This window comes from Cervus elaphus, chromosome 5 (genome assembly GCF_910594005.1).
Source record: "Cervus elaphus chromosome 5, mCerEla1.1, whole genome shotgun sequence".
NCBI classification, from domain to species: domain Eukaryota; kingdom Metazoa; phylum Chordata; class Mammalia; order Artiodactyla; family Cervidae; genus Cervus; species Cervus elaphus.
Window position 1 is genome coordinate 92,135,099 of NC_057819.1, and position 21,455 is coordinate 92,156,553.

General features: G+C 49.7%; 1 protein-coding gene, 1 long non-coding RNA gene and 1 other non-coding gene across 4 annotated transcripts in view; 1 reads left to right on the top strand and 2 right to left on the bottom strand.

Annotated features, from left to right (window-relative positions):
* Positions 1 to 14,381, bottom strand: LOC122694425. Its single transcript, XR_006341186.1, has 3 exons — positions 14,311 to 14,381; positions 8,719 to 8,933; positions 1 to 201 (listed from the first exon to the last, which is right to left on the bottom strand). It is a non-coding gene; the product is annotated as an uncharacterized LOC122694425 (long non-coding RNA).
* TRNAG-UCC lies at positions 12,845 to 12,917 on the bottom strand. Its single transcript has one exon. It is a non-coding gene; the product is annotated as a tRNA-Gly (tRNA).
* Positions 13,745 to 21,455, top strand: part of LGALS9 (galectin 9) — an 18,201-nt gene continuing 10,490 nt past the window's right edge. Inside the window, exons 1-2 of one of the 2 annotated variants that reach the window (XM_043903141.1) lie at positions 13,745 to 13,892; positions 19,839 to 19,930. In XM_043903141.1, the coding sequence (XP_043759076.1) occupies positions 13,854 to 13,892; positions 19,839 to 19,930 (131 nt within the window). In that variant the 5' untranslated portion in view covers positions 13,745 to 13,853. The remainder of the gene's footprint in view (positions 13,893 to 19,838; positions 19,931 to 21,455) is intronic. The other variant, XM_043903142.1, reaches the window with a different exon arrangement.

Below are 21,455 nucleotides of genomic sequence, written 5' to 3' on the forward strand. Positions count from 1 at the left end.
GTCTTCAACACTGTTGTGTTTTACACTCCAACCTGCAGTGAATGAGTTCCAGTTGCTGTGTATCCCAGTCAATGAGGAAATGGTCCCCGCTTCCCTGGCATCGAAGAGGATTGCAAAGAATATGTCCTTCTTTTCCTCCTTTTTGCTCCCGCTGTGTCTTCTGCCTCTTAAATCCATTTGAATTCTGGTTGATCCAGGACTCTATTGGGATTGGAGGGTAGAGGAGGCAAGTGGGCTCAGTCTATAGGAACATCTCAAAGAAGTCGGTCTTTGCAAATTCTGGGGCACCCAGGTAAGTGCAAGAAGAGAGAGGTACAGACACATATGTGGACCTAGGGACACCTGCTCCCCCTCAGTGCCTGTAGGATGTCAACTGCCTGTCCAGGCTGGACCCTAGGGCCCTGTCTCTAGCACACGATGGGACCCACTTGACATCACGTAAGTCTATTGTCATTGTGTCTTTCCTCCCCACCCTGCATCCTTACCCAGCTGATCCTGAGTCTCTGTTTCAGTCAATCACTTCCTTTGACAAGGTGCTGTTGCCCATTAAAAAGAGTTTATTCAATACATTGCACCCGCCTTCATGTCACCTGAAATTTTGTATTATGTCTGAGACCTCTCTGCTTCCCATTCTAAAGCCCAGAGAGAGAAGAGAGAAATTCATAGAGAGGAGGGATCAGAAGCTCCCGGGGCATCATTGTACACAAGGATAAGGGAACTTCCATTACGAGGTTTTCTATTTGCAAGACATTTCTTTCTACATGATAATGTTTATATGTGAGGAATAGAATTTTAAAGGGGAGGAAGACCACTTTAAGAACCCAAGTAGCCTCATATGGCTCAGGCTGCCACTAGTGAGCTATGTGACCTTGGGCATGACCCATAGAGTCTCTGAGCCTCAGCTACCCTGTCTGAAAAATGGGTATAACCAGGCCTTCCCAGCAGCACCGCCATCCCATACACAGGCAGGTCCCATCACTTGGGCTTGTTGTCTGGACATTCATGACATAGCCACACGCTCAGGGGCAGTGTCTTCTAGAAGCTCGCTGTGGTGTGCATGTGGCGAGGATCTCTGAACATACATGAACCTCTATGAGCTATCTGGTCTCAGATCAGAGAGCAGGAGGACAGCAGAGAGAAAGGGTCCTGGGTGAGGAGCACCCACTTCCATCCTCAGCCCTCCTCCCTTTCTCCTCTTCTCTAAACCCACATTATCTTATTCTTGGCTCCTCCCCATTGAATAACTGCTAAGTTACTTTAAATTCTATATCTTGTTAAGTCCTCTCCAGTGCAGGGCCTGATCACTCAGCATGCAAAGTGGCAGTGGGCACAGAGGTGGGCTTCGTTGACCTTCGTTGAGAGAGACGACCTTCGTTGACACCCAGGCTGCCTATGTGAATCCAGTGAGTTCCAGGGCTGGGGGCAGCCTCAGTGGGTGGGAAGCAGCTCTGGGGCTCCGAGGAAACACTTCCTGCTGGTGACCAGGGGGTGGGGGAGGGTGGCGTCCCAAAGAAAACACAAGGACAGATACACCAGATATGGCAACCTTACACAACTTCTGCTCCACCCCCGTCTGCCAGGGGTCACTCTGGGTTGGAGTGGATGAGCATCCCCAGGTTTTGTGCTTCTGACACATGTTTACTGCCTCTCTAGTCACTTCTCCTGTTCTAGGTGCTCAGAGGAGCAAGAAGGACCTACGTAACAACTAGCAAGGAGATGCTCTTTTTTTTTTTTATTGTTTTGCATGAAGAGAGAGGTAAACAGAGCCTCTGGGAGGGTAACAACTCACCATGGCAGCAAAAGGTACTTACCTTGAAGAAGTCCTCCCTGGGTTCAGCCACTTAATAACTGGGTGACCTCAAGCAAATAACTTTCCCTCTCTGGGCCTCAGTTTCTGTATCTGTATAATGGGGATAATCCTCCAGTCACCACCCTGGGCTGCGGGGATGATAAGTGACTTAGTCCATTAAGAGAACTTGAATGGTGTCTGCCCCACTGTGGACACCACGGAGGTGTTTAGAATTGCTAGGAGTCTGGGGGCAGCAGGGAAGGCCTCCTGAGGAGGTGTCTGCCTGCTGAGGGGTGAGAGAGCAAGGCAGGGCAGGTCAAGGGTGTCTGAGTCAGGGGAGCAGGTGTCCCTGCACTGTGGGGCACAAATGGCTGCCTGTTTGCTTCCTTTGTGGATGCACTGTCCGGGCAGCCTTGTTTAAAACACGGTTCCCCAAACCCCAGCCCACAGACTGGTATTGGTCTCTGGCCTGTTAGGAACCAGGCTGCACAGCAAGAGTTGGGTGGCAAGAGGGTTAGCAGAGCTTCATCTGTATTTACAGCCCCTCCCCATCACTCGCATCCCCACGTCCTTGGAAAAACTGTCTCCCATGATACCAGAACCTGCTACCAAAGGTTGGGGACAGCTGGTTTAAATCCCTATCATCCCCATATCATATACATAAGACTGAGTTTTATAGAGGTAGAGGCCACTTGTCAAAGGTCCCTAGATGGCAAATGGCTGAGGAAGGAGGTGCCCACAGAGAGGGCCCTGGGGGAGGAGGAGGCGGGCAGGCGGGCAGCAGCCTGGGTCCCGGGAGGTTTCTGTGCTCCCTGTGGCCTGGCCCGGCCCTGCAGCAGGAGCCTCTCCCGGCCTCAGCTTCCTGAGAGGCTGGACAGGTGGGCTGATGGAGCCCTTCACAGGCATGGGGGTAGATGGCGGGCAGCAAGTGCTGGGGGGTTGCTGAAGCTCACGCTTAAGCCCACAAAGAGAAGGAGGCAGGCCCACTGACCACTGTGTTCTCCCCGCAGCCCCTGTCCTTCACAGGATGATAGCAGGGGGTCTCCAGGATGGACATAAGGTCACCATCATCGGGACCTTTCTTCCCTCAGATGAAAACAGGTACCGGAAATTGTTGTGTCTCTCAACCTCACTCTTGAGGGAGCCACGGTGCTGTCAGCTCAGGAGAGTCCACCCAGCATCCTCTGAGCACCCAGATCCGGCTCAGGGGAAGGCCCGGCCCTGCCAGCAAAGCTCGGCACCCCTGCCACCTGTCCACAGCATCCAGGGCACCATTAAGCAGACTCCCCAGAGGCAAGGGGCGATGGAGGCTCACGGTCTAGGGAGGGAAGCAGGCCAGCCCAGGGGAAGAAGTTCTAGGACTGAACTTCATATATGATGGCCCAGCACTGCAGATACATCAACCTCCTTCCTTCCTACAGCTGCCCCCATTGACTTTGGAAACCTCGTGTGGGCTGATGTGGAAACATTTAAACTTGCCTCTAAGTTGTAATTTGATCTCTTTCAGTTTCAAGATCATTTTTGGAAAATGCTAAGTCAATTCAAAATATTAGTATCTCAGCTCTGTTTCCCATCTCCCTCCTTCCCAAAGTGGGCTGTTCGGGAACAGAGAAAAACTTGCACATATTCTCAGAAGTGGGAGGGATCCTCAGGTGTTCACAAGGAACTCTGCTGAGCTCTGGGTGGCTGGGAGGCCTGGGACCTGTGCCTAGTTTGGGTGGGGTCCACGTGCGCTGCACCGTGAGGTCCACAGTGCTCATGGGAGCCCCTCTAGACATATGGCCTATCACAGAAGCCTCTCTGTGTGATTTCAGCTGGCTTCTGCCCTCACTGGTCCTCTCATCACTTTGCATGGGGTCTAGGACCTTCTGGATCCTTCCAGGCCCCTTCCCCACAGCTCTACCTCTGCATCTGGGTTCTGGATGACTTCCTCTGCTGCTGCCTCCCCTGCCCGCTGACCCGGCTACACTGACCATGGGACTCTGAGAGCCCTGAGTGCCCCCAGGGGACTCGGAGGGAAGTGAGGCACCTAGTTCCCCAGAAACCCTCCCAGTAGGGGAATCCGCAGCTTGACTCCGAACTTCCATCCCTCTCTCTCCCTCTTCCTCTGCTGACCCTTCCTCCCAGCACAGGAGCACTTCTACTCCCACTCTGTCTAATAGAGCCTATCTCTACCTCTGAGGGTCCCCCTTCCGATGGGAGCTGCTGTTCTCTCTTTCCCTGGGGCGGAATTTTCAAAGAAACACAGCAATGAAGCTGGGGGACTGCAAAGGGAAAACTACCCACAGAGATATTTCAGAAACACTCTTCATTTTAAGAGGAGAAGGAACTTAGATTTTCTTGTTCTAGGGTCACCAAGAGCTCCCTTTCCATTTGGTGTTTCCAGAGGGAGCAGCTCAGCTCAGCTTTCAGCCGGCTCCCATGAGGCCTGCTGGTTGAGGGCTTACAGAGTGCCCCAGTGTTGAGGACAGCATCCAGAACTCGCCCCCTTAAGTGAGAAAGCAAACAGGTTCTCAGGAATTCCCTGGTGGTCCAGTGATTAAGACTCCACACTCCCAATGGAGAGGGTGCAGGTTCCATCCCTGACTGGGAAACTAAGATCTTACAAGCCAAGCCACAAAAAATAAAAACCGAAACAAAACACAGGATCTGCAGGTAGACTGTCCATCAAGGGCCACCCATGGGTGTGGTCCAGCACCTAGCTCTGTGGGGACGACGTGGGGGTGAGGCATGCTGTCTGACTTCCGCGTGTTAGCTAGGGAGCCTGAGTGACCCCAGGAAGCTGCAAAATATACAGGTGCTGAGTTCAGGCAAGGTGGTGGGAGTCAGACCCATACTCACTGGAGAAACTGAGATTGGAAGGGCTTGATTTGGGAACATGAGCGAGCGCTGACTGGGAAAAGGCAAAACAAACATTTATTGTGCTCTCTCCCTGATAGCTCAGCAAATAAAGGTTACGCCTGCAATGTGCGAGACACAAGAGACACGGGTTCCTTCCCTTACTTGGGGCAAGCCCCTGGAGGAGGAAATGGCAACTCACTCCAGTATTCTTGCCTGAAAAATCCCATGGACAGAGAAGCCTGGCAGGCTACAGTCCAAAGGATCTCAGAGTTGGACACGACTGATCGACTATGCGTGCTTGGTGAGTCAGGCCCCTTGGAAGCTCCTTGTGTTCAGTCTTCTTATACTCATGGCTGTACTCAGAGAAAATTGAGACGTGAGGCGCTTCCTCAGAGGAGAGTTTAGAGCAAGAGTTACTTGCTTGGGAGCATACTTGGGCTGCCTCAGTCATCATTCCTGAAGGAAGGCAGTCACCCCCTTTCTGGGTAGACCTCGCAAGGTCATTGCAAATGACAAACAGGGCAGATCTGGGGTCAGGGTCCAGCCTGCTGACCTCACTCAGGTCAGGTGGACACACGACAGCCTCTACTGATGGACAGACACACACTCTGAGATCCCAGTGCCTGGAGATCTAGTGTTTATTATGTCTCCTTTAGACACCATCTCTGTAGGTGTCCCATCAGTGCACCTGTTCTTTCCATTTGTCCTCTTCTTTTCCAACTGAGCAGACCTGGGCTGGCCTCCAATGAACCACCACTTGTCCCCAAAGACTCTCATATCCAGGCACATTTCTCCACTTCCATCTTGGACACAAATTTCTTTACCCATTCCCTCCTTATTTTTAGAAAATCACACTCAAGGGCAAACTGTGGTAACTACACCAAGACACACTAAATGCAAATTAGGTAGACAAAAGTGATGGCAACAAGCTAGGCATGGTACCAACCAGGCACAGAGATTGCTTGCAGGTTCCCAGACGGATGTCAGTCAAAGTGTGAGCACCTCCTGTTCCCGCCCTTGGCAGTAAGCCAGCACACTCTCTGATTTCCCACCATCTAGGTTTGCTGTGGACTTTCAAACCAGCAACAATGACATTGTCTTCTACTTCAACCCTCAGTTTAAACGTGACAGGTATGTGGTCTGCAACACAAGGCAAGGAGGAAAATGGGGGACTGAGGAGAGGATCTGGGAGGTTCCCTTCCAGAGGGGAGGTCCATTTGATCTCTGCTTCCACGTACAGAGCTCGGAGTTCAAGGTGAGTTGGAACTCTCCTGTCTTCCCTTCAGCTGCCTGTCCCCCAGCTCAGTCAGGCCCATTGAGCAGTCTTTAAATAGTCACGTGAGCAACACCTTTGTACAGAAAAAAGGACCGTTTCCTTGTAAGGCTGCAGTCCCCTTACACATCTTCACCTGCATCTACAGGTACACCTGTTCCTTCTGTTACTCTCACCATAGTGCTTTTTGGCCTCCTGAGTCTTTAATATCCAAAGGATTTCCATTTCTCTGCTGTAGCCCTTCTTCCACTCCAGGTCCCTGGGGACATTTGTTTTTCTGTTACAGTGTTGCTTAGTTCCTCCGGGCGTTGCACATTGCTTTTGCAAGCAGAGTGGTGTCTCTGGGCTTGGGGAGATGGGAGGGGAGCTGACCACTCATCTTTTGTCATTCTCCATCGCCCACCCTGGTTAGGTGGCCATGTGGTTCTAGAAAGAACCCAGGCTTGGAAATAAAACTGAATCCAGTTTGAATCTCCAGTTCTGCCATTCTCATTGGCTGGGAGATCTTAGAAATGACTTCACCTCTCCCAGCCTCATGTCCTCACCTGTGGAAGGAGCATGGTCTGCTGTCCCAGGGGTTTTTGTGTGAGTTCAACGAGGCACTCTACATCAGCGGGCACAGAATAGCCTGTCTGGGTCACAGCTGAGTCTATTTGACCCTCTCTGTGTTTTCAAATTCTTGAATGTCTAAAATTCATAAAGGGCAGGAATTCACAGAGCACCGAGGTGAGCTTCCTGAGTCACAGGGCAAATTCCCAGGGGCTGTCTGGTTTACTTATGGTAAGAGGAGTGGGAGATGAGAGGGAGGTTCAAGAGGGCGGGGACATATGCATACCTGTGGCTGATTCTTGTTGATGTATGGCAGAAATCAACACAGAAACCAGCAACAATGCTTTACAATATTGTAAAGGAATTATCCTCCAATTAAAATTAAATATTTTTTTTAAAAAAGAAAAGGTCAGGAGCTGTTTTGCAAGATGAAAAATTCTAGAGCTGCATGGTGGTTTGTTGGCTCCCCATCTATGGGACTCAACTCTATACCACTAAACTGTACAGTTTAAAATACTTAAGATGGTCAATTCTTTGTGATGTGCATTTCACCACCATTTAGGAAAAAAAAAAAAAAAAAAGGTCACACAGATTGCTTCTTCCTCCTGAGGATGGAGAGAGCCCAGGAGGCAGATTACCTCCAGGGTGCTGACCAGAAAATTCCAAACTGGCTGATTAAGACTACATTTCTGGGGAAGGTGGAAGCTATAATTAGGTCAGGTATTACAGTGAGGTTTGGTATCATAGGCTTTAGCAAAAGTGACTTCATTTTGACCCTGTGGTTTTCTCTTTTACTATTCCCCACTTTTGAGCAAACTCTTAGGTTAACCAAGAGATAAGGCATTGGCATTACTCTCAGTAACTGATCTTGTTGACCTTTGATATGGTATTTAGTGGTCATGATGCTTCTGTTTACTTTCCATAACATTTGTAACTGAGCAGGGCCAACGGAGGCTCCCTGTGACAGCCCTACACCTACCTCCCTGTCCATAGTAAAAACATTAGCCTCCTAGGCCTTCCCCAAGTCCAAGGAAAAACATTTAATCGGAGAAGTGAGAAAAGTGCAGAAATGAAGGAAAACCATCAAACAAATCAAAATGATGATAGTTTAGCAACTAAACAAAGTAGAACTTCCTCAGGGGCTATACGCAATATTCTGAGGCAAATACTTTGTGTTGCTTTGCAGATGTAGAAAGCTCCACTAGGTGGAAAGAGTTACCTCTGTGCCACCCACAAGAATGTAGACCTCAAACAGGGTGGAACCAGAAGCTTGATGATATTGACTCCCAGTTATCTCACCATTGTCAGCTACAAATTGGCACTCACCAAGAGCATTGTCAAAGGCTGAACAACAAAGGCGTTTGCCATCTGCCTCTGTGGAGACTGAACCCCATGCTGCTTTGCCTGTTGACCTTCAACAACCCCTGACGGAGTTCAGGGTGCAGTGAGGCGCTCTGTGACCCAGGGAATGTGGTGGGACAGGCCTTTAGGTAGTTGGATGTTTTTAGGAACAGATTTTATGATCTCAATGCTCATATCTCACCTCATATGATCTCTCCTCATATCTAGAGAAGCACTAAATCCCTTCATGGTGACATCAGATCCTCATGACTAACAAAAAGCCTTTTGTAAAATGACTGTTTCCTGGTATTGAATTCCCTCTTCACCAAAACCTATATATTGACCTTTCCCCGTGGCTGCTTTGGAGCAGTCTCTCAGAGCTATCTGAGATGCTGCCTCCCAGACTACGGTCCTCATTTTGCCCCCAAATAAAACTTAACTCACAACTCTCAAGTTGTACATCTTTTTTTAGTCAACACCACCAACCAGTCAGAAGCTTTCCATGAGCTGATCATGCCCCACTCAACCCTCTACCTCACCCTGTCTTTAAAACCTGTTCCTGAAAGCCATAGGCGAGTTCAGGCCTTTCAAGCATTAGCTGTCTGGACTCCTTGCTTGGTGCCTGCAATAAATGCTGCACTTCCCTTCCCTGCCACCCAGTGTCAGTAGACTGGCTTTACTGCAGGTGGATGAGCGATTAGTGAGTAGAGGTAAATCTGATCTAGATAGTTACAGATGGATTGGAAACTTAGATGATAAATTCAGTTGAAAGATTACCTTCCTTAGCAATGGCTTGGGGGATTTAGATGAGGGTATTATCTTTCCAGGTCAATACTGGAGGAAAGGAAAGGGAAAAGGAGAAAGGGTTTCATGTTTAATTAAAGTATAAAATCTTCATCCATCCTCTTGGACAGAAGCAGTTTACCTGAATGTCCGCTACTCTTCCTCCTCAGTTTGCTTCAAGGTCTCCAACATTCGTACAGCACCAGGTATCAGGTGGGATCTTCTTCAGTGGTGAGATGTATATCCAAGGTTCAAGTCCCTGGAGCCTGACTGCCATCTGGATAGTCGGGACGACCTGGTACAGTCCCTTCCAAGGAGATTAAAGGGGAGTCTTTGCTCCTAGTGGTGTCAGATCTCCTGATGGAGGACAACTGGGATTCAGTTTGGTGAGTCATAGTCAAACTAAGTGCTTTCCAGCCTTAGCTCAATCAATGTTCATGACAATCATATCAAATAAGGCCTGCAATATGCTACATCTCGCAAATGATGAAAGACTAAAACAGTGTAGGGGAGCAAAATCTGCCATCCCAAAATGTGTCAATTGGGCATGAGGATTCATTGAGGCTGAATCTTCTTAAGAAACTGAAGACCTGAAGTTTTTCTTGTTACTCCCCCTCAACTGCTGCAAAGAAATTAGATAAAGGACCTGTTCCAATAATAGAGCCGTGACCTATATTTACAGAACATGGGCGAGGTGTGCTGGGTGAAACCCAGCACCCTGTAGAGATCAGAGTCCAGTCTGCACCCAGCAAGCACCTATTAACCAAGCATTTGCTTATCTGGCTTCTTCCTCATTGAAATCCCAACCATCACCCTCAACATCCTCTTCTGTCTTAGCTCAAGATGGTATTTAATGTCAGGGCTTTGACCATTTTGGTGAGTTAGTTCTTCTGGGTCTCTCCCATATATATGTGTTAAACTTTTGTTAGATTTTCTCCTGTTAATCTGTCTCCTGTCAATTTAATTCTTAGACCTGCCAGATGAACCTAGAGGGGTAGGAGGAAAATTTCTTCCTTCCTCAACATCATCAAAGTTCACACATGCTGAAACCTGGGTCAGAATTCTCCTCCTTTTCAAGGCTGAATGACATTGCACTGTATGTATAGACCACATTTTGCTTATCTAGTCATCCATAATAGGCACTTGGGCTGGTTCTGTCTCTTGGCTGTTGTAGATAATACCATGAACATGGGTGTACCAACATCTCCTCAAGTCCTTGCCTCAGTTCTTTAGGGTTTATACCCAGAAGTGGAATTGCTGGATCATATGGTAATGCTATGTTGAGTTTTTAGAGGAACCTCCATACTGTTTTGGACAGTATGAGACATCCGTCTCAGCCTATGCATGGTGACGCTGTCAGCATAGGAACGTCTGGGGGCACTCACGTGGGCCTTTAGAACCTGTGGGAGCCCCCAGGTCATTAGCCCAGCTGGAGCCAGTGCTGTGGCTGGACTGGCCCTTGTGGTTCTCACTAGTATTCCAGGACGCAGCTCAGCAACAACCATCTGGGAGCTTTGAAAAAAACAAGGATTATTACTCTCAAGTCCTGAGGGCTACATAAGGAGATTGTCCAAATGGGAGGTGGGAGTGGGGGCCCTTACTAGGGTCCAAGGGTAGGGTGGTTAAGCAGGGACCAGGAGCAGGAAGAGACATGTGGGGTCCCACACATGGTTATCTAGGTACCCCAAAGCTTCCCAGGAAGGAGAATTTCATGGGTGAGGCCAAACTGGGTGCTTACTTAGAAGTTGTCATACAGCTGGTGATGTGTTTACACAAGATGGGTGTCTTCGAAATGGATGCTTTGACAATCAGAGGCTTAATGCTGGGCCCTTAGGGTCAAGCACATATACTACATTTCCCACCACCACCTCCCCATTAAATATTCCCACCCACAGCACAAAAGGCCTCCTTCCTTCATGTCCTCATCAATACTTGTCAGTTTCTGGTTTTTCAAGAGTGTGAGGTGGCCGACACGTTAAGAACAGATCCTACCCTCTACGATGCAGAGAACAGAGAGCCTCAGACAAGTCTCTGGAGTTTGAATAATGGAGCTCTGAGGGCTGCCTCTCACCTTAAGACCAAAGCCAGGCCCTGGGAACAAGTCTCATGACTGCACGGTGATGCCAGGCTGCTGAGGTCAACTATGCCAGGCACTGGGTCTTGGAGATGCCTCCCCACTGTCTCCATCACCTGAAAACCCATTGTTCGTGTTGGCTGTTGCCCCTCCCTGCAGGGCAGGAGCAGAGAACCCTGGGCTCTTCTCTGGGGATGGACTCCCTGGGACTCACCTCCAAGCCACCTAGAAATGCCAAAGTGAGTACTTCCTGGAACTCTAGCTGTCCCCGTGTCTGCCTGGGCCCTGGGAGGTTTTTTTTTTTTCTTGATATATATAAAAATAAAAACAGAACTTTATTGAGATATGATTCAGGTAAATCCACAGACCCTAGTCTTCTGGATGAGTTTTTATGTTGCAAACAGCTGTGTGGCCACCATTGAGGTCAAGCTCTAGGACATTTCTAGCACCCAGATGACTCTTTAGGATCCTTCTCAGTTGGTTCCCTCCACAGGTCATCACTATTCCGACCAGATGTTGGGTTTTATGTAATCAGAATGCTCCCAGCCTGTGCTCAACTGTGAGTTTCATTGATGAACTTGCTTGTATCTTCAGGCCCTTTTCATTGCTGAGGGCAGCCCACTGTAGGGCCTCTCTGTGCCTCAGACCGTTAAGAATCCGCGTGCAGTGCAGGAGACCTGGGTTCGATCCCTGGGTTGAGAAGATCCCCTGGAGAAGGGAATGGCAACCCACTTCGGTATTCTTGCCTGGAGAATTCCATGGACAGAGGGGCCTGGCAGGCTACAGACCATGAGGTCACAAAGAGTCGGCCACAATGGAGTGGCCAACACTTCCATTTTCAGTCCATTGTAGGCACATCACCGTTCAATTTTCCTTTCTCCTGCTGGAAAACAGTTGCATTGTTTCCAGTAAGGGGCTATGACGAGTGAAGCCATTATGCACACATGTGTATGTTCTCATCTCTCTCAAGTAAATATCTAGGAGCAGAAGAGCCAGGACACGGGAGCGGTAGAAGTTTGACTTTATTATGATCCACCAACAAGTGTCCAATGCTGCTGTATTTTACTCCAACCTGCAGTGAATGAGAGTTCCAGTTGCTCCATATCCCAGCCAATGAGAAGACAGTCCCCTTGTCCCTGGTATTGAAGAGAATTGCAAAGAATTTTCCTTTCTTTTTCTCCTTTCTGTTCCAACTGTGCTACCTGCCCCTGCCCCTTAAATTCGGTCAAGTTTCAGTTGATCCAGGAATCTAGTAAGGATGGGGAGGGGAGAGAGGAGGTATACGGCCTCAGTCTGTGGGAACATCTCGAAGAAGTCAGGCTTTGCAAATTCTGAAGCACAAGAAGGGAGCAACCCTGGAGCACCTGCTCCACACTCGGTTCCTGTAGGACCCTCAACAGCTTGTCCAGCCTGGACCCTCAGGCCCTGTCTCTGCCACATGGTGTGGGGGACCCTCTTGACCTCAGGGAAGACTATTGTTGCTATGTCTTTCCTCTGCATCTCCGTTCACGATCCAGTTGATCCTGAGTCTCTGTTTCAGTCAATCATTTCCTTTCACAAGATGGTAGAGCCAATTAAAGACAGCTTATTCAATATACTCTCCCAGTATCCATGTCAGTTGGAATGTCTGAGACTTATCCGTTCCCCATTCTAAAGCCCAAAATCAAGGGAGAGGGAAGAAAGAGATAAATTGGTAGAGAAAAGGGTCAGAAGCTCCTGGGGCATCATTATACACAATGCTAAGGTAACCTTGGGCTTTCCTGGTAGCTCAGCTGGTAAAGAATCCACCTGCAATGCAGGAGACTCCGATTCAAGTCCTGAGTTGGGAAGATCCCCTGGAGAAGGGATAGGCTACCCATTCCAGTATTCTTGGGCTTCCCTGATAGCTCAGATGGTGATGAATCTGCCTGCATTTCGGAAGACCTGGGATTGATCCCTGGGTTGGGAAGATCCCCTGCAGAAGGGAAAGGCTACCCACTCCAGTATTCTGGCCTGAACAGGTCCATAGACAGAGGAGCCTGGCAGGCTACAGTCCATGGAGTTGCAAAGAGTCGGACATGACTGAGCAACTTTCACTTCACTTCACTTCAAGGTAAACTTCAATATGAGGTTTTATATTTGCAAGACATTTCTTTCTATGTGATTATGTTTTTCTTTTCTTTTTTTTCCATGCCAAGCAGCTACAGACCCTTAGTTCCCTGACCAGGGATTGAACCCATGAGCCCTGCAGTGGAAGTGCAGAGTCCTAACCATTGGACCACCAGGGAAGTCTCAACATGATAATGTTTTACATTAGGAATAGAATTTTAAAGGAGAGGATACCTTTTCCAGACCCTACTGGTGCTTTTGAACTGTGGTGCCAGAGAAGACTCTTGGAAGTAGCTTGGACTGCAAGGAAATCAAACCAGTCAATCCCAAAGGAAATGAACCCTGAATATTGGAAGGATTGATGCTGAAGATGAAGCTCCAATACTTTGGCTACCTGATGCAAAGGGCCAACTCATTGGAAAAGACCCTGATGCTGGGAAAGATTGAGGGCAGGAGGAGAAGGGGGCAACAGAGGATGAGATGGTTGGATGGCATCACGGACTCAATGAACATGAGCTTGAGCAAGCTCCGGGGGATGGTGAAGGACAGGGAAGCCTGGGGTGCTGCAGTCCATGGGGTCACAAAGAGTCTGACATGACTGAGCGACTGAACACCACCACCAAGTAGCCTCAGATGGCTCAGACTGCCACTAATGAGCTGTGTGACCTTAGGTATGACCCTTAGACTCTCTGAGCCTCTGTTACTGTACCTGGAAGAATGGTTACAGTCAGGCCTTCCTGGTACCACTGCCAGCCCACGCACAGGCAGCCCCAATCTGCATGGGCTGGCCAAGCAGTCCCACTGTTGTCTGGACATTCACGACACAACCACAGGGGCAGAGTCTCCTAGAAGCTCGCTGTGGTGTGCATGCAATGAGGCTCTCTGACCCTACATGAACTTCTGGAACCTATTCTGACTTGGAGCGGAGCACAGGAAAGAGGGAGGAGAGAGAACACTGGGTGAGGAGCGTCCATTTCTATCCTCTGCTCTTTGTCTCCACCCATTTCCTCTTGCCCTGGGCTCCTCCCCATTGAATAACTGCCAGATTGCTTAGGTTTCTATTTCTTCATTAAGCCAGCCGGCGAAGTGGCAGCAGCTACAGAGGTGGTGGAGACATGGCCTTTGGTGGTGCCCAGGCTTCCTACATAAACCCAGTGAGTTCCCAGGGCTGGGGGTGGCCTCAGCTGGGGGAGGGGAGGGACAGGTGTCACAGCTCCTGCAGGTGACAGGAGCTCTTGCAGGGCAATGGGGGGAGGGGGGCATCCAAATGAGAACACAAGAAAGGCAGACACATCCGCCGGCGTGATCCTAACAGAATTTCTGCTCTGAGCTCGTCTCATCCCCCTAGCCCCACTCAGGGCTGGAGCGGATGAGCATCACCAGGATTCAGTAAGCAAAGGTTTACTGAGCTTTCTCTGGGTGCCACTCCTGCTCTAGATGCTCAGCGGGGGATGAAGGGCCTATATCATAACTAGAAAAGAGATTATTAATAATTTTTTTTTGCACGAAGGGAGAGGTACACAGGGCTTCTGGGGAGGCTAACAACCCAACTCGGAAGCGAAGTGCACTTACCTTGAAGATGGCCTCCCTGGGTTCAGCCATGTACTAGCTGGGTGACCACAAGCATCCTAGGTGGCTCAGCGGTAAATAATCCATCTGCCAATGTAGGAGATGTGGTTTCCGTCCCTGGGTGAGGGGACGGAGGAGGAAATGGCAACGCATTCCAGCATTCTTCCCTGGAAATTCCCATGGACAGAGGAGCCTGGCAGGCTACATTCCATGGGGTTGCAAGCAGTTGGACACAACTAAACCACTGAGCAGGCACGCACATGCAAGTTGCTTTACCTCTCTGGGCCTCAATTTTGCATCCATACAATGGGGATAATCCTCAGGTCACTGCCCAGGGCTGGGGGAAGAATTAAGCCAGGAAGTCCACTGAGAGAGCTTGAAAGGTGTCTGGTTCACTGTGGAAGTGTTTAGAATTAATAGGAGTCTGGGGGTGGCAGAGAAGGCCTCCTGAGGAGATGTCTGCTCCCTGAGGGGTGAGAGAGTAAGGCAGGGCAGGTCAAGGATATCTGAGAAGGACCCTCCGGGGAGTTATGGGGGAGAGGGGGCCCTGTGGGGTGCAAGGGCTGCGTCTTGTGCCCTTTGCCTCCTGTGTGGAGGCCCCATTGCAGGTGGCCTGGTTTAAACCCTGCGAGCCTTATCATCCCCAGGTCATAAACGGAAAACAGGTTCAGACAGGTGGAGGTCACTTGTCAAATGTCCCCAGATGGTAAGTGACCAAGGAAGCAAGGGCCCACAGAGAGAGACCTGGGTGAGGAGGAAGCAGGCAGGCGGCAGCCCGGGTCTCAGGAGGTTTCCATGCTCCCTGTGTCCTGGGCCTGGTCCTCAGTAGGAGCCTCCCCCAACCTCAGCTGCCTGAGAGGCTGGGCAGGTGGGCTGGTGGAGTCCTTCCTGGGGAGGCGTGGGGGGACAGCAGGTACTGGGGACTGCTGCACTCCACACTCAAGCCCTCCCCGGGGGCCCCGCTGGGCCTGCTTGCTCCAGGCAGTGTCCTGTGGCCCTCAGCCCACTTTGGGGGGCTCCTGTTGGGGTTGGAGGAAGCTGGGGCCCCCCCAGAGGGTGCCTCCATGGTGACCTCGGGTCAGGACGTGACACCTAGGTTTCCTTCTTCCTCAGATGGGGGACCCAGAGCCCGTTCCAGGCCCTGACGTTTTATTATTCTGAAGACACACATTTTTCCTTTCTAATCCTTGGATTCAAAAGCCAAAGATTTGAAATTAGAAGGAAATTACTTCTATCGACAACAGAGAGGCAAGACAGGGCCTCGGAGTCTGGACGAGAAACAGGCTGGTGCAGCCCCCCAGGGGCCAGCAGCACTGTCCACCCACGTGGCCGCCCGCCCCCAGGTCACCCAGTGACCTCTAGTATCCGGGACCTCACTTCCTCCCAAGTGCAACATGAGGGTCACCCGCCCGGCCAGTCAGCTGAGTCACTGCTTCTAGGATATGCCTCAGGAGCAGCCCTATTGCTCGCCCATGCCCCGCTCTGGTCTCATCTGGCCCAGCCCCCGGAGGGCCAGGAGGGCAGCAGCCACGAGTCAGGACAGGACTCTCTGTTGGGTCCAGCAGGGTCAGGGCTTCACCATGAGAAGCGGCCCGGGTGAGGGCTAAGAGCGTGGGTGCTGGGATTCAAACCTGCCTCTTCCACTGCCCAGCTGTGTGACTTCGGGAAAGTTAGGCAACCTGCTTGTTCTGTTTCCTCATCTGTAAGCACGGCACCAATAATGACCTGCGTGGCTTCGAGGAAATGGGATGATGAGATAACAAAGACAAGGAAAGGAGGCCACCAGAAGGGTAGCAGCGCTGCCCTCTGCGGGTGAGCCCCCAGTCAGGGGTGGCTGGGTGGCCTCTGTGACACGGGGTCTCCAGAAAGGGAATTCCCACCCCTGGCCTGTAGGGCCTAGCTCCTCTTTCTGGAAGGATATGAAGAGGAGGGAAAGATCCTTAGCCTTCAGGCATGGCCAAGACCTGAGACCTACTTTGGACCCAGCAGAAGGATTAAGCCATCCTGACGCAGACAGCTACCCTTGTCAGTCTTTCCAGCCAAGGACTTTCCACTTAGCCTTTCACCTAATCCTCTTAAGGACACTGCCAGGCTGGCCTCGCTAGTATCTCACCTGTCTCACCGTTCTGAGGCAGGAACTGGGGTGCAGACAGGTCATGTGACTTGGTCAACATCAGAGCTGCCAGTTTGGGGAGTTGGGAGGCAAGTCCATGCTGTGCGGCCACAAATCCAACATAAAAATCCTTCCTCTGCGTCCTCTAGGTGCTGCTGTTTCTTGCTAAGATCACAGACACACAACACACACATGCACGGAGGGGTCCTTGGCCAGCCAGGCTAAAAGTAATACAAATTTATTCTGTTACAGTTCTGAGGTCAAAATCTAAAATCAAAGTGTCAGCAAGGCTGTTCCCTTCTGGAGGCTTCAGGGGAGAATGTTTCCTTACCTTTCTCAGTTTCCAGAGACTGCCTGCTTCCCTTGGCTTGTGGCCCCTTCCTCCTTCTTTAAAGCCAGCAGCTTCTCTCTTCTGTTGTCACAGCTACTACTGACCCTCCTCTTCTGCCTCCCTCTTTGAGGACCCTGTGACTACATTGGGCCCAAGCAGATAATCTACAATAACTTATCTCAAGATCCTTAACCTAATCACATCTGCATAATCCTCCTTTGCTGTATAAAGTAGTATATTCACAACTTCCAGGAATTAGCATGTAGACATTGTTGGTAGGGCAGAGGGAAGGGTGGTAATTATTCAGCCCACCCTACCCTCCTTGGAGTCAACCAAGATCCTGATCCCCTGGAGAAGGGAATGGCAACCCATTCCAGTAATCTTGCCTGGTAAATCCCACGGACAGAGGAGTCTGGTAGGCTTCAGTCCATGGAGTCACTAAGCATCAGACATGACTGAGAGACTTCACTTTCACTTTTCACTTTCATGCATTGGAGAAGGAAATGGCAACCCACTCCAGTGTTCTTGCCTGTAGAATCTCAGGGACAGGGGAGCCTGGTGGGCTGCCGTCTATGGGGTTGCACAGAGTCGGACACGACTGAAGCGACTTTGCAGCAGCATCCATTTTTGAATAATCCATGTGGCATCATTCTATATCAATTCTCAAAGAGTTCCCTTCTTCCTCTTCTTTTTTTATTAAGTCTTCATACAGTCCATTGTATGGAAACACCAAATTAATTTAACTATTTTCTTCCTAGTGGACTTTTTGGACTTGCTTTTGATTCTTTACAATTATAATGCAGCTATGAATAATCTGGTCTTTAGGACTATACTCAATTTGAAATAATCTTGTGTTTCAGAATTTGAGGATGCCATTTAAGACATTAAAATCTCACAAAGCTTTTTGGGGGAATCATTTCCTAAGATTCTTTACTGTCTGAGCCATGGCTTCCTTGGTGGCTCAGAAGTTAAAGAATCTGCCTGCCACGCAGGAGACTCAGGCTCAACCCCTGGGTCAGAAAGATCCCCTGGAGAAGGGAATGGCAACCCACTCCAATATTCTTGCCTGGAAAATCCTATGGGTAGAGGAGCCTGGCACTATAGTCTATGGGATCACAAAAAGGTGGGCGTGACTGAGCAACTAACACACACACACACACACACACACACACACACATTCCCTAAGATTTACTGTACTGCCCGCCCCCATGACCCACACAGGGCTTCCTCCATCCTGCCTTCCTTCTGTGCCCTAAGGACCTCATCCCATCACACTGTGCTTTCAGTTCTTTATACCTTTGTGTGAATACGCTTGAGGGAGGCGCCCATGCTGCCAGAAGGATATATTTTAAGCCTTGTCTTTCATGATGGTATGAAAGGTTCTTAAGAGGCTTCAACAAACAAATAAGGGGATTCTTATTCAGGAAAGTTCACCATGGTGGTCAGCCTAACTGGGTCAGGCTGATCCTACTCCAAAATCACTGACATGGACAGACAACAGAAAGAACTCAGAGATGCAAAGAGGTTGTGATTTGCTTAACATCACCAAAGTATTTAATGGCAGAGTTCAGACCTGACCTGGGGTGCCGCAAAAGACACCTCTGCCCAAGGTCCATGGAAAGCACAGTCTGTCTGAACGGGATCCTGGCATCACTGGTTATCTCCCAGGGCCAGCAGTGTACACTGGGCTCGGAGGGGCTTCCCTGGATTCTGAGTGGTTGTACGACTCAAGGACACAGGGTAGGACTGAATTGGGCTGGTGAGTGTCTTTTGTTTGGACAGCACAGGGATTACTTTAATTTGCTGCCAAAGAAAATGTATAATGTGGAGAGAACGGTATCATAAACAACACACACCCATCCCTCAGTTTCAACTCTTGACCTCTCTGCTTCTCCTCTACCCAAGCCTCCTTCCTTTTCCACCCCTGGATTGTTTTGAAGCTAATCTAGATATATCATCTCATTGCAAACATTCATTATGTGTTCCTATCACAAAGAAACTTTCTACAATCCTTTTTTAAAGGAGTTTTGCCCCAGAAAGTATAAAGGTTTACAGAGAAATAAAAATCCAGATTTCTGTCTTCTCCTAATAAGTTGGAAGCTCTGTCCACACTGGCCTGGAAGGTAATCACGGGTTACAGTTGAGTGGACACTGCTCTCTAGCTAAGGAAGATGATGCCTACTTGGCTGCAGTCCCCACCACTCCCGACTGTCCCATACCTGGCCAGCTTAAATATGTAAATCACCTGCCTCATCTCTGTCAGCATTGCATGTGTGTGTGTGTGTGTGTGTTTTCCTTCTTTTTTTAAAAAATAGTTTCTATATTTTTATTTTCTATTGGAGTATAGTTGATTAACAATGTTATGTTAGTTTCAGATGTACAGCAAAGTGATTCGTTATACATATATATGTATCTATTCTTTTCCAAATTCTTTTCCCATTTAGGTTGCTCCATATCATTGAGCAGAGTTACTTGTGCTATACAGTAGGTCTTTGTTGATTATCCATTTTAAATAAGCATTTAAATTTTGTAGGGAATTGACTTAAAGGAGAAAGTAGACAAGACTTCAACAGCTTGAAAAACGTGAAAATTGACTAGGAGACTATACGATGTGTAAGGCAATTTGTAGAATCCCATTAGGCATTTGGAAGGAAGCCTCGAAAGTTGGAATGTAACCAATTTAGGAATTTTTCTCAGAGACCAAGGTGGAAGCGGTGGGGGCTGGGGGTGGGGCAAGCAGTAGAGAGACAACCTACTATATTACATGACAGAATCTTCCACAGACTTTCTCATTCAATCATGAATCTCACCCTAAAAGTGGGGTTTATCCCTATATCACAAATGAGGAAACTGAGGCAAAGAGAAGTTGAGTAAGCTTCCCAAGACCACTCAGGTTAACGAACAGCAGATCAGGATTCAAACCTGGAGGATGCCTGGCTCTAAAATGAAGCCTCTTCACCAGAACCATGGATCCTTTATTTATTTGTTTATTAAAATCTTTTTATGTCTGCACTGGGTTGTGTGCAGGCTCTCTCTAGTGTGGAGAGAAGGAAGCAGGAGACACTGACCACCATCTCCTCCCCGCAGGTGGTCCCCTTCACCGGGATGATCCAAGGGGGTCTCCAGGATGGACACAAGATCACCGTCATTGGGGCCATTCTTCCCTCAGGCGGGAACAGGTACCAGCAAGCATCTCTCTCAGCCTCACCCGAGTGAACCACGGTTCTGTCAGCTCAGGACAGTTCACCCAGCATCCTCCAAGCAACCTCACCTGGCTCAGGGGATGTGAAGGGCTTGGCCCTGCCAACAATGCATGAGACCCCGGGCACCTGCACGTAGCATCCAGGGCACCATTAAGCAGACTCCCCAGAGACAGCGGGGGATGGAGGCTCACAGTTAGGGAGGGAAGCAGGCCAGCCCAGAGGCGGAGTTCTGGGACTGAACCTCATACACAATGACCCAGAGCTGCAGATACATCAACTTCCTCCATTTCCTACAGTCACTTGCATCTACTTCAGAACCCTCATGTGGGCTGATGTGGAAATATTTAAACTTGCCTTCAAGTTTGCGGTTTGGTCTCTCAGTTTCAAGGTCGTTGCTGCTAAAGCCAATTCAAAATATAAATATCTCAGCTCTGTTTCCCATCCCCCTCCTTCTCGAGGTGGGCTGTCTGGGAACAAACAAGAGCTTGCACAAATTCTCAGAGGCAGGAGGGTCATCAGTTGCTCAAGCAGCCCTGACTGACCCCTGCCGAGGGCCGGGTGACCCAGAGGCCTAAACCTGTGCCCGTGTGGGTGGGGTCCAGGTGGGCTGCACCCTGAGATCCACAGTGTACACCGAGGCCCCTCTGGACACGTGACCTCTCTCAGAAGCCTCTAGATGACTTCCTCCGTCACTGCCTCCCCTGCCCGGTGACACAGTCATACTGACCATGGGCCTCTGAGAGTCCGCAGTGCCCCCAGGGGACTCAGAGGGAAGTGAGACACTCGGTTTCCCAGAAACTGTCCCAGCAGGGGAATCGGGAACCTTGTCTCTGAACCCCCACCCCTCTCTCCCCCTCTCCTTCTGCGGACACTTCCTCCCAGCACAGCAGGGCTTTCTACTCCCACTCTGTCTGACAGAGCCTGTCTCTACCTCCGAGGGTCCCCCTTCCGATGGGAGCTGCTGTTCTCTCCTTGCCTGGGGCGGAATTTTCAAAGGAACACAGCAATGAAGCTGGAGGGTGGCAAAGGGAAAATTACACCCAGATATTTCAGAAACACTATTCTTCACTTTAAGAGGAACAAGGACTTCGATTTTCTAATTCTTGAATCACTTGGAACATCCTTTCCTTTTGGTGTTCCTGGAGGGAGCACCTAGGGCTCAGGTCCCAGCCAGTTCTGTTAGTCTTGCTGGCTGAGAGGTCACCAAGCACCTTAGTGCTGAGGACAACATCCCAAACTCACCCCCGTAACTGATAAAGCACATGGGTTCTCAGAGTTTCCCTGGAAGGCAGGTGGGCACCACTCCACGCTTCCACTGCAGGGGGCAAGGGTTCCATCCTTAGCTGAGGAACTAAGATCCTGCAGGCACGCTGCACAGCCCAAACAAACAACGAAGAAACCAAAAATGGGCCCTGCAGATAGAATGTCCGCTGAGGGCCACCCATGGGTGCACCGCAGTGCCTGGCTCTGTGGGGATGACGCGGGAGCGAGGCGCTCTCTG